Consider the following 12912-nt stretch of genomic DNA (forward strand, 5'->3'; position numbering starts at 1 on the left):
AGACAACAAACTAGGTTAATTCTGCATTCTTAAATGCGGTTTTAAATCTACTTTTTATATACATCTTCATATACGTACAATCTATAACTACAAAACTAAAGAGTATCGCTATTAGTTCTGCATTCTTAAATGCGGTTTTAAATCTACTTTTTATATACATCTTCATATACGTACAATCTATAACTACAAAACTAAAGAGTATCGCAATCGGGAAAATTTTTTATTACCTTCGTTAAATTGTCTTGAAATAAGTTAAAAGTTATTTTTGTTGTTTTTCTTTTGTATTTAGTGAGAGCATAATTTTGAGAGTCGGTACACTTAATACCTTCGTCCTTTATAAATTATTTTATTGGACTCTCCTTGGAGACGTTAGTTCTTCTTGACCTACTCATTTACGTTTGTGTTGACCTCACAGGGGTATCTCTCTTAGCTGGTTTGAGGGATAATGGGTTTGTAGCTGGGCAAGCAATGAAAAGGGCTGAAACAAAGAAGGTGGAGAAACATGCTAAAGCCTGCGAAGAGAACCAACATGTTTTTGTCCATTTGGCTTTTGATACCTTTGGCTCCTTGGCACCGGAAGCTATCCGTTTCCTAACCAGGGTCCAACGGGTTGTGCATAACAATGTGTCGACTCCAAAGGGGCAGAGGTATGTCTTTAGCAGGTTAGGGTTTGCAATTCAGAAAGGGATAACGGCGGCCTACCTGCTATGTTGATGTAGTATCTATGTTTCTATATAATGAAAATGAAAGAAGTAAAAAAAAAAATGATTCTTCTTATCTAATTGTGTTTTTATTGTTAAAAAATGATTCTTCTTGATCTACTAACATTTAGGCAACAAAACTATTTTAATTATTCATCCTTAAATCCGGTGTTAAGTTTTATACATCTATTTACGTAATCTATAACCAGTGACGGATTCATAAATTTTAGCTAGCGGGTGACAGAAAAAGGTTAACCTAGAATAAGTCTGGTCAAACTAACACGGGTCAAGCCAAGATGAGTCGGGTCAAACCAAAATGGGGTGGATAAAAAGTTACATTAAATAAACTATGTAGAATTATAACCATTAAAAATGATACTCTAAATAAATTTGTATTTTAGTATAATTATTATAATAGTCATATTATGTTTTATATTAGCTAGAATGTTATCGTTTCTCAAATGACAACAAAAATCTCATGCCTTTTGAATTTCAAAAAACACGTAAACAATGAAATCAAAGCAAAACCAACAGAAAACAAAATAAAAAATGTAAGCAATTGATGAGCATATCTCATTTCAAAATAAAACAAGAAACCGAAATCACAAAAAAAAATCTAAACGACATATACCTGATTAGATGTGAAAACATTTTCATCTCTCACTTCTGTATAACTTGCATATTCCAAATATTCAATTTATGATATTGTTAGACAATTTTGGGCTTAATTGTTATTTTTCACAATAAAATAAAATCTATGTTTAGAAAGTTGAGCTCAAAAGATTAGATTTGAGGCATTGAAAATAATAAGGATGTAACATATGGGTCGATGTGCTTAATATATTAGAAGTTATAACATAAATTAGAGATTTGAGAGGATGTCTACGCTCCTTCTGACTTAACAATCTGTAAAAAAATTTATAAAAATTGATTTCCTTTAACCTTCGGTAAATTGTACTGAAAAAAAATTAAAAGTTAATCTTTATTGGTTTTCTTTTGTATTTAGTGGATCATGAGAATTGGTACTTGATACCTTTGTCCTTTATTAATTATATATTTAATTGGACTCCAGTTGGAGACACTGGTTTTTCTTTACCTACTTGTGTATTTATGGTTAAAAAGAATGTTTGTTTTTTATCTACTTATTTTTCTTATAGTTCAACAACAATGGTTCTTCTTAATCTACCTACTATGTCCAATGTTAAACAAAACCACTTCAACTATCCATCCTTCAATTCTGTTTTAAAATATACTCTTTATGTACATCTCCATATGCAATCTATAACTACAAAACTAACGAATATTGTTGTCCATAATCCATCGCTAAAGTTTTTGATAAAGAAAATGACTTCCTTTTTTATACTCGCCTGTGTTATTGATATATTTGAACAAAATGGTAACTTAGAGGAGATTAGATAAAGAGTTAATGGCCATTTTCGTCCCTGTGGTTTGCTACTTTCGCCACTTTAGTCCAAAATTTTTAATTTTGTCAATTTAGTCGTCATAGTTTTAAATATTAGCCAATTACGTCTCATCCGTCTAACGGCATTCAGTTATGCCGTTAGTTAAGGGTAATTTTGTCTTTCTTATTTTAATTTTGAGTTAATGGTCATTTTAGTCCCTGTGGTTTGATATCTGTGCCAATTCAGTCCAAAGTTTGAAAATTTGTCAATTTAATGTTTAGTTTTCTTTTTATTTTTTATGTTTTTTGTTTATAACCCTGAAGAGCATAATTCAAGCCCAAAACCATCGAGCAACCTCAAATACTGGTATGCATTTACTCTATTGTCAACAGTAATCATACCCCCCCCCCCCCTTATATTTAGTTTCTAGACATTACCTAAATCTTCTCCATGGTGGAATTCAATGGTAAAGTAGTCAAGGTAATTCCCTGAAACCAAATTATACAGAAAAAACTAAAAATTGTTTTGTTGATTAATGTATAATAGTTGATTACGACCCAGATTTTCGTTATGATATGTTAATCTCTAAACCCTAAATATTATGCATTCATCAAAGAAACGATTTTTTTGTTTTTTCCGTACAATTCGGTTTCACGGAATTGCTTTGACCACTTTACCATTGAATTCCACCATGGGGGAGAGTTTAGGAACCGTCTAAAAACTAAATACGAGAGGAGGGGGTATGATTACTGTTGTCGACAGAGTAAATGCAGACTTGTTTTGGGCTTGGATAATGCTCTCTAGGGTTATAGAAAAAAAACTGACTTAAATTGACAAAAGTTCAAACTTTGGACTGAATTGGCAAAAGTATCAAACCACAGGGATGAAAATGACCAATAACTCAAAATAAAAAAGAGAAAGACAAAAATATCCTTAAACTAACGGCATGGTTGGATGCCGTTAGACGGATAGGACGTAATTGGCTAATATTTAAAACTATGAGGACTAAATTGACAAAAATACAAATTTTGGACTGAAGTGGCGAAAGTAGCAAACCACAGGGACGAAAATGGCCATTAACTCTTAGATAAATTAAAAGGTGAAATGTTATTGGTTATAGAGAGTTCAAATAAAATTCAAATTATGAACTAATTCTTAATTATAAACTGAAAGAATCGGATCAAAAGTATGGAAGTACTAATTGTTGAAGCGTTGATGTGGTGCTGAGTCACAGCGAGAAATATGAGAACTTTACTACTTACAACTCGTATTCCCTCGCTATTACTTTTATTGAGAGTCTAGTTATAAAAAACATATAATTTCTTTAAATCATAAATTGCAAATCATAACACACATATAGGCATATGCTAATAGTATCATACCTACACTCATCTCCTCGTATAGGCATATACGACTCGTATGACTCCACAAAATCGTTAGGTTTGACATCTCTACATACTTCTTAGATTGATAAAACATATACGAATCATATAGACAGACTATTTTATGATGGTAAAACCTCATATTAAGACATAGTCGAGTGTTTGTTTTTAGGGGGTAAAAACGTCCTAGCGAGGCTGCTCTACGAAGCTTCTGGCCGGCCACTTGTCCTACATGGCTATAAATTTTAAACTTTAATTGTTTATCATATATGAGAGTGAAATGTTGTCACATGCACTTCACCAAAAAATGTTAATGGGTCAACTTGTCAACGAGATATGATAATTGCGTGTCTAAAATAATATTTGGCATCTAGATCATTTCAAAAGTAATAATGATTTTGGGCAACTTGTTTACTAGTGCACAAAGATATGTGGTATGTTTGAAGTTTGAACTTTGAACTTTGAAGAGACATGTTATAAAACAAGATGCCGTTCAAATTGGGTTAATCAGAAAACATATATTACAATAATAATTAAAAATAGTTTAATAAAATGAATTAAATGACACCAACTATAAAAAGGTTTAGATTTGAGACGGAGAGATTGTTTGAGTAAATTTTTAGTAAGTTACTAGATATTACTTAGATTTGTAAAGATGTTAACCCGAAATACGACATGATTAGTGAGTCCTACACGGCACAACTCGACTAAGTAGGCCGATCATGTTGAGGTTTAACAATTAAGCCTACCAACCCAACACTGATACATGATTGATAATCCTAGCCATGCCATCATTAGAGTGAGTCACTTATAAAGGTTCATGGGTGTATAATATTTTACTTTAAAAAAACCTTTTGTCTTTCTTTAACTTTTAGTAGATGTGAAATATATTGATATGATAGATATAAGATATAGGTTTATTGGATTCTAATAATTCATATTGACAAGTATTGGCCGATAAGAATTTATGTTCATTTTATCGCCACTGCGGTCCCAAATTTCAAAAAGTTGGCCCCTAGTGGTCCATGTTAAAAATGACTTAACGTCGTTATACTTTTCTTCTGAATTTCAAGCTAATTTTTCAGGACTTTTGATAGGAAATAGAATATGAATCGATTGATGTAAAACTTAGTTCGAAATGGTGATCTAATAAACATAAGATATATATGTTCAAAGTGGTTTAAAAGAAAATTACAAAATAACCAAAATGTGTTTTCATAGATACTATATATGGACTTAATGATCACAAATAGTTGGTGTGGTGTTAAGTGTGTTTACATAAGTGGGTTTAATTATGATTGGTAGATGGAATGGTTTTCCCGTCCCAAAACTCATTCTCGGTACTACATTTGCGAGAATGGTATTCCCCTCTATCACATCCCAAAATTCCTTCCCATCGATTCTCTTTTATTTATTTTTTTGTTCTTCCGAGATATCAGGTTAGGGAAGTCGAGAGGTGTACTTTTGTTCAGTATCAACCACCACGGGGTGGTGAACCCGCCCACCACCGGTACCGATAGGTATCGGCTTCCATCTTTATTTCACTATGTCCACTTAATGTGAAAGTCTAGTCATTGTGGATATTCTAAATATAATGAAAAAAAAGTATCTTTCAAATGCATACAACTAGATTTGGTTGATAATATTTAAAGGCTAAATCGAACCTATTAAATAACTAATATATATACACACCCATACACATATTATATTTTAATGTATACACTAGTAAAAATCTATAAGGCTATATGTAGTGGAGGGGCTACAAATTGAGGCGTTTTGCGCCATGTGGCGCCCAGTCAGCAAGGGGTGAGAATTTGTTTTTGGGGTGTAATAGTGTAGGGGCTACAAATATAATATAATAATAATATGTATGTATGTATGTATATATAACACACACACTCCATACATGCCGGCCCCACCAAGTCAGAATTCGCCCTTCTTCCAGGCGATAGGGAGACCTCGCCTACGCCCCTAATCGCTCAAATATCGCCCCGGGGGCGGTGTTTGCGCCCTTTGTCGCCCCTTCTCGCCCCAAATTGTAGCCCACTACACTTGGCCTAATGGTTTCATTTGTCATTCTCAGATAAATCCTCAAAATTTTAAACAAACCAAATCTCTAAAATCATCATCTGATGATTTGTTAATTAATAACTATTAAATACTAAAAAAACTAAATAAATAATTAAATTGTTTAAACATATTTGTACCATGGTTGTCTCATAACAATGTATGATAAGTTTATTGTGATTTACTTAGTTATTGCCCGTGTAATAAACGAGTCTCGATGCATTATGTATTTAAATATAAATGTATAATAATAATAATAATAATAATTATAATATCTCCACTACAAGTATAAAAGACCATTATATTGAATGGGCTGCATGTAACAGGGGCCTTAAGATTGTGGGCCTATTAGTTTACTTCATAAATGATGGGCTCTCATGAGCAAGCCCTAAGCACCGGCCTAGTTTACCACTTCTATTGTTTTCATTGCTACCCTTTTTCAACTTCAACAAAAATGAGACCACCCTATGCATCTTTGACTCACTTTGACCCTTCATGTGCTCATAGTCTTCACCTTTTCCCCTTCCTCCTAACCATAAACCTTTAGTTGTAGTTCGAACCATTGGCTTCGGTTTGGCGACATGGTCACTTGGAACAACCCGTCTTGAGTATACCGACTCTCTGTGTTCCATCATCTTCGCCAATGTTGGTCCCCGCGGTTTTATATGTTCGTTAGGCTTCATACGCAAACCAACATGTCCATACCCTGAATATAAAAATATATTAAACAATAAAAACTTATAAAACAGTTATAATCGACATTTATGAATGTTTACAATATGATCTACATATATATAGCCGATGAACATACACGTAGATTCCCTTGATCGGCCCGACCATATATACATAAATGACACAAACTACACTTTACACTTTACATAAATATCGCTGCAAAATTTAAATTGTATCAAACAATTAAGGCCAATATTACGTGTTATTATTTAAATATATATAAAATATAATAAATTATTACAAATTAAAATTAGATATAGTGGTTTTTATTAATCTTAATCCCAACTATCGTCTTTTGGTCGTTGTTGGTCCCGACTAACGAATTGGCTGCTGACAGTCCGAACTTTAAACGTAATTGTTCCCAACAGTCCGCGACTAACAGAATCCTAACGCCATTAGTTGCAGGTCGTCTGGAAAACGTTTTTGGCCGGAAAAGTCACATTTTTCTGTAAAACATCACCTGAACACCGCCACCACCACCAATTGTCTCACAGCCAACCAACCACCAGCACTTGAGCACCACAAACCAACTCCAACGATGGTTCTAGGGTTTCGGTGACCTAAAAAATTGGGGCTTTTACTAGAAAAAAGTTTCTAAAGGTCCAATATAAAGTTACAAAGATTCTTGGGACGAAAATGTTGAGTTTTCCGAAAAAAAAAATGTGAGATTTTCGGCTAAAAAAAACATTTTTCCATCGACCTGCAACTAACGGCGTTAGATCGTTGGGAACGAATACGTTAAAAGTTGGACCGCCGGGAGCCAATTCGTTAGTTGGGATCGGCAACGATCAAAAAATAATAATTAGGATTAATAAAAACCAATATATCTTAAAATTAATAAAAGCATGTCATCTAAACATTATAAAGATAGCTACAATGAGTTCTAACTATTATATGCTAATTTCGTTACGTAATCAAATATTATTTCTTCTTATTCGGATTTTGTAGTTAATAGATGTCTATAAAAGTTTTAGTGCAAAATCATAATTCAAAAAATAAATAAATGAGATATATAACATAATGCATACCTTGATCGAAAATCTTGGATATGTTATTGCTCTTGGGATGTAACTTTTCTTGTTTCTTATGGTCTTTGTCCCGGTCTAACGAGCCATCGAGCCAATGTGCGACACTGCTGGTTCTATATCCGGAGTATGACTGCGACCGTCTATGGAAACTCATCCTAGCCCTCGTTTCATCGCTAACTTTCTCCAAAGCATACTGAAAAGGGTCAAAATCGTCATTCCAAGCGCACGGTCTAGATAACCGTAACCTTGACAACGAGTTTGGCCCGTTTGGAGACCTTGGTGACGAAGAAACCGAAGTCTGGAGCCGTGGAGGCGGTTTTAAAGGCAAAACTTGTCCACTACAAAATGATTTGGCTCGGGCGGGTAACCTGTAGTTTTCGTTTTCATTCTCATTTCTTTTTGTCCACCAAAAAGACGGATACATTGGTTGAAACTGACAACGACTTGTAAACATTTGGGTAGTGACCTCGAACTCGAACTCATGGTCATTATAGTTCGAACCCTTGTCCAACGAGACCGGACTTGACGGTGCGGTGTAGAATGGCATGTTTTGAGAACTATAGCTTGTGTGAAAATCCATTTTTGATATAGAGTTGGTTTGTATAAGGGGTTTTAAGAGCATTCCCATCCCATCCCCCATAATTATGTGAGGGGATTGGTAAATTATAGGGATGAGTTTTGAATGATTGTGAGTGTAAATTATAGGGTGGAGAGAGAAATGTGGTGATTTTTTGTAAATTTGGGAAAACATTTAGGGAACATTGTTTGCCCCTATTTATTTTTTAATATTTGTTGGATTGGTTGTGAGTATGGGAGAGAGAAAACTGTAATGATAAAAGTATTATTTAATTAAACAGGAAAGAGAAATGTAGTGTTTTGTAGTGTAATTATAAAGATGGGGATGGAGAACGGAATGTGAATACTCTAATAGTTGGGGGGCAAATGGTTGCCTTAAGCTATGGATGTGCCTATTTGCAAGTATTGGTGTCACTTTGCTTGTTGTTTTGGGTATGTCCATTTATTATTTTGACATGTATCATACAAGTAATTATGTTACATTTGCATTGAAAATGTAAAGGGCTTTTATGTCAAACCTTTTTTAAACTTTCCTTTATCACTTTATATTTTACCTTTTCCTTTTGGCAGGGTTTAATATGAATATTCTTTAGATAACTATTGGCAAATAGAAAATTAATTTATTACTTTATTGAACACAATGTCATTAGTAATAAACTAATAACTATAAAGATATTTTTAATTGGTTAATAAAATAAAAACACATCCATATGAAATGTGCCAGAACTTCTGACGAAATTCCGACGAAACTGTTTATAAACATGTCGTGTTTATTTGTTCTATTAATTTTATTTTCAACAAATACAAATAACATCTTTTTATGTTGAAATTCGTCGGAAACTTCTGACTCATTTTCTATGCATATTTTTCTGTTGCTAAGTTGTAGTAAATCTGTCGAAAATTAAAGGGTTTTTTTTTTCATGAGAAGTTTATTGGAAATTTGTCGGAAGTTTGTTCGTAAGAAATTTGTTGGAAATTTTCATAAAAGATTGGCTCTATTCTATCCGTGGTGATAGCCGATAGCCCGATACAAACACTAATTACACATTATTAAGTATACAATAAAATTATAATTAAGTGGGAGCTTGGAGCATTATTAAGTATATTATTATTGCAATCACAAACTAATTTTATTAATCAAGGCTACTGAAACAAGAAGTGTTTAAATCCTTTTATTTATCTTTCTAAATTTTATTTTCAGAGCATTATTGATTATATTATTATTTAGTTTGAGCCCCGTGTATTACACCGGGAATTGATGAACATTTTAAAATTTGAACATTAATCAAAATACAATCGACAACACACTTATCATATATTGTTAATTAATTGCAATTTATATTAAAATTATAGGAATTACTAAAGAAACATTACGCAAATATTTACTAATAAGAAAAAATTACTTGTACAATACGTTTGCGGTTGTGTTGGTCAATATACCTAGTTTATCAATAATCAAAATTAGTCAATGTCTGCCTGTAAATCTTGACAATGCAATATAGATGTCCGTGTGAAAACACGGGTTCTTTCAAGTACAAGCCAACCATATATAATAAAACAAGATTATGTATTAAATCTTAATCTTAAATATATATATATATAAACGAAATCTTCTTAAATTCTCTTAACCACCTGATTCTTTTATTTGTAAATGAAGGTTTATTATGCATTTAAACTGAATTCACGAGTATGGGTCTCACCAAAACCAAATAGCCTTTTAAACGGGTTATAACATCTCATTATATTAAAAATTAATCTCATCAAATATTTTATATGAAAATCCTATAAAATAGGGATATACTAAAAATTAATATCCGTTTTTTTTAAAGATACTATTTATAATCAATAAACAATTTTATAGTAAAAAAAACCGGGTCATGGGTCTCACCAAACCCATATAGCTTTTTTAAACCGGATTATAACATCTCATTTATTTGTGAAACAATTTCATCATCAAATCCTAAGTATATTAATAACTTCCTTACAATAAATAAAATTAAAATCTAAAAAATATATTAATATTAGAAATGAATAATATAAAACAATCATGTATTACAGAGAATAAAAGCTAGTTATATATATATGATAACTAAGAAAAGAAGAACATGATTCTAGCCTTCCAAAACAAACCAAAAGAATAAATTTAAATGGTTAGTATGTCGATAAACATATTTATGATATTGTAGTCAATGTATATAATGAAAATTTATAAAGAATAAAGTATTTTAATTGATTTTTACTTTATATACCTGAAAATACTAAAAAAATAATAATAAAGCAATGTTCCGACCACTTCACTCCCATTTGGCATGCACTTATTCTATAGCTAAATTGCTTCATTTTATTACTTAAGGATAAACATGACGTTAAAATATATATAAAAAAAAAAGAAAAAAGATAAATAAACATTAACACACCTGCTTTATATATAAATAAGAATAAAGCTATTTTGGGTTAGGTAATGATACACATGGGATCTGTATAACAAAATTGGTTTAAAAATGTGAGGATGGTTGAGAGAGTGACAAGTGGCAGATAGTAGTATTCTTTTATTAGAGTAGTAGATTATTGCAATAACAATTTTAGATAAGCATTAATACAAAAAAAATACAATATAAAATATTGACAAGTTTGTAAACATTTGGATCGATAAAGACATATTTAAGAATTCACTTGATGGTATTTGGGAGTTGAACATGAGACATGTTTATTCATCACATGCGACAATGTACTAGACTTTGACATTATATATTTATTACGTCTATTATATATTATAGCCAACCGACCCACTGTTATTTGTGGTTTTCTTGTTACGTTACTTAGTTCGTGTTGGTTAGAAAATGTGGAATAATTTATATGCTACGGATCAAAGTGTAAAAAGGTAAAAGAGGTGATATAGGTTGTTAAAAAAGTCGCGCGTCTTCTGAAATATTATTAAGTTTGGTTAATTATGCGTTTTAAACTTAAAAGTAGGGGTGATGCGGCAACTATTGACATGACAACTATTGACACGACTTAGACATAACACGAAAATATATATAAAAAAAAAGCAGGTTTGGATTGACTAACTCGAACTGTTTAACCCATTTAAGTATTTTTTTTAAAAATTGTTAATTACAATTTTGCTTTGGATGGTTTTTCCGGTTCTATTTTTTAGAACACACTTTTGCAATTTCCAATCAAATTTCAAGATTTTAAGTATTTCTACAAATAATTAAATACATATTACTTATTTGTTCTATTGACTCTAAATTACTTCCATTTTAATTATTTTTTTAAATCATTTGATTTTTTTAAAAAATGAGTTAAACATGTTGTTTTTTTTTATATAAATTGGTTGTGACTCAATGGTAGAGCACTCACTTTACAAGTGAGAGGTAGCAAGTTCAAACCTCGCTATCACCAATATATATGGGAGATATGAGGGATGACCCTGGCTTGCCAGGGTTCGAGTCTTGATCTCACCCGGTTTTACCGGCTCCTCACTGTCGTGCCATTTGGCGGGCGTGAGGTCGGGTTTTATCCGGTGAATCCCTCAATAGGTGGACCGCTAGGGGCTCCGACCGTCCGGACTAGTGGCCGGCTCGGGCTACCTTTAGCCAATGGGGGCCGCATACGGAGTACCCGGCGTTACTTAGTTTGGTCGTTCAAAAATGAAAACAAAAAAAAACGGGTTGTTTTATGTTAAAGTCGAAATCTTTGATACAGATAATAATATGCACACATTTCGACCTGTCAATCCAACTCGATTGTCACTCCTATATTTAGGAGTTCAATAAGTCCTATTCATTTTGTTACGATCAGTTTTGAGTTGATACAATAATTTTGCTTTTATACTAGCTAAGTTACCAATAAGTACTTGCTTCAAAGGTATACGTGACAAATAAAGTTATTTAGACATAGCCTACAAATATTGGATATAATCACTCATTATTATTTATTTGTATCAAATAGAAACTTGTTCCAGTTATAACCGTATAACATGAATACTATTGAAACACACCATTATTTAGGAGATTAAACCCACCAGATGAAACAGTTTCAAACCATAAAGACACACATTGATGCAATATAAATTAAGCAACTTCCGGATGGGCAGCGGCGTAAGCCTCGATAGCGTTATAGGTTTTCAAGTATAGTTCCTTTTCAAGCTTAAGAACCTCAGCAGACGGCTTCTCGTCACCTTTGCAGTTATAAATAACTGTCTGCTTGAACACACATCCTCCGTTAGCAGAAGGTACAATCTTAACATGATGATTTATGGAGTCCAATATACCCATTAAGCAATCGCCTTCGAAAAATGTAAAGTTGAAGGTAAAGGTGCTCGCATCAATGACATCATGCTTAAATTTTCCACTTGTAAATGGAACAGCTGCGTTGAACAATTTATGTTTAGAAAATATAAAGAATGAAATCGATAACAACAACAATAATAAACTCCATCATTACAAATTATATGAAAGATGATGTAATTTCTTACCATCGCCAAATGTGAACAACCTTATCGATCCAACGCCTCCATCACCCTCGACTAACTCAATGGACTTGAATACTTGAGGATTGACCTTGGGTGCGAGATCAGGGAAGTTCTTGAAAACTTTGAAAACCGACTCGGCAGGGAATTTGGAAGGGATCTCAAATTCGATACTAGCGGTAGTCATGATTAGTTTGTTAGATAGATAGACAGATAGATAGAAAGTTAGAAGAGTTTGTTAGGATGATTTGCAAGTAAGGCTTGTAGCATTTATAGGATGAAAGAATTGAAAAAACTGCAACATTCAAATGTTTGATTCATGCAAGCACATCATCTTTGACTGCTCTTGTGGAATAATATAGCGTACTATATGTGCTCAAATTTCTAAAGAGTTGAAGTTGGAAAAGCAATGAAAGCATTCAAAGGTGAAGAATGTAAATTAAGATAATTCTAGAACATCACGTAATAAATAGTAGGCAACTATCTACTATGTATGTGAATTATAACAGTAATCAAGTTTAAAAAGTGTTTAATAACCAAGTTTAAAAA

At 32.5% G+C, this 12912-nt stretch overlaps 2 protein-coding genes across 2 annotated transcripts; both read right to left on the bottom strand.

Annotated features, from left to right (window-relative positions):
* Positions 1-5866: 5866 nt before the first annotated feature.
* LOC143552123 (uncharacterized) lies at positions 5867-7742 on the bottom strand. The gene is made up of 2 exons (XM_077042415.1): positions 7314-7742; positions 5867-6259 (listed from the first exon to the last, which is right to left on the bottom strand). The coding sequence occupies exons 1-2, from the start codon at positions 7735-7737 to the stop codon at positions 5907-5909; spliced, it is 777 nt and encodes a 258-aa protein (XP_076898530.1). The 5' UTR covers positions 7738-7742; the 3' UTR covers positions 5867-5906.
* A 4060-nt stretch (positions 7743-11802) lies between these two features.
* LOC143552125 (root allergen protein-like) lies at positions 11803-12581 on the bottom strand. The gene is made up of 2 exons (XM_077042417.1): positions 12370-12581; positions 11803-12261 (listed from the first exon to the last, which is right to left on the bottom strand). The coding sequence occupies exons 1-2, from the start codon at positions 12548-12550 to the stop codon at positions 11966-11968; spliced, it is 477 nt and encodes a 158-aa protein (XP_076898532.1). The 5' UTR covers positions 12551-12581; the 3' UTR covers positions 11803-11965.
* Between the last annotated feature and the right edge of the window lie 331 nt (positions 12582-12912).

The sequence above is a fragment of the Bidens hawaiensis genome, unplaced genomic scaffold (genome assembly GCF_021521415.1).
Source record: "Bidens hawaiensis isolate Kalapana, Puna unplaced genomic scaffold, B.hawaiensis_p1.1 tig00016775_1, whole genome shotgun sequence".
NCBI classification, from domain to species: domain Eukaryota; kingdom Viridiplantae; phylum Streptophyta; class Magnoliopsida; order Asterales; family Asteraceae; genus Bidens; species Bidens hawaiensis.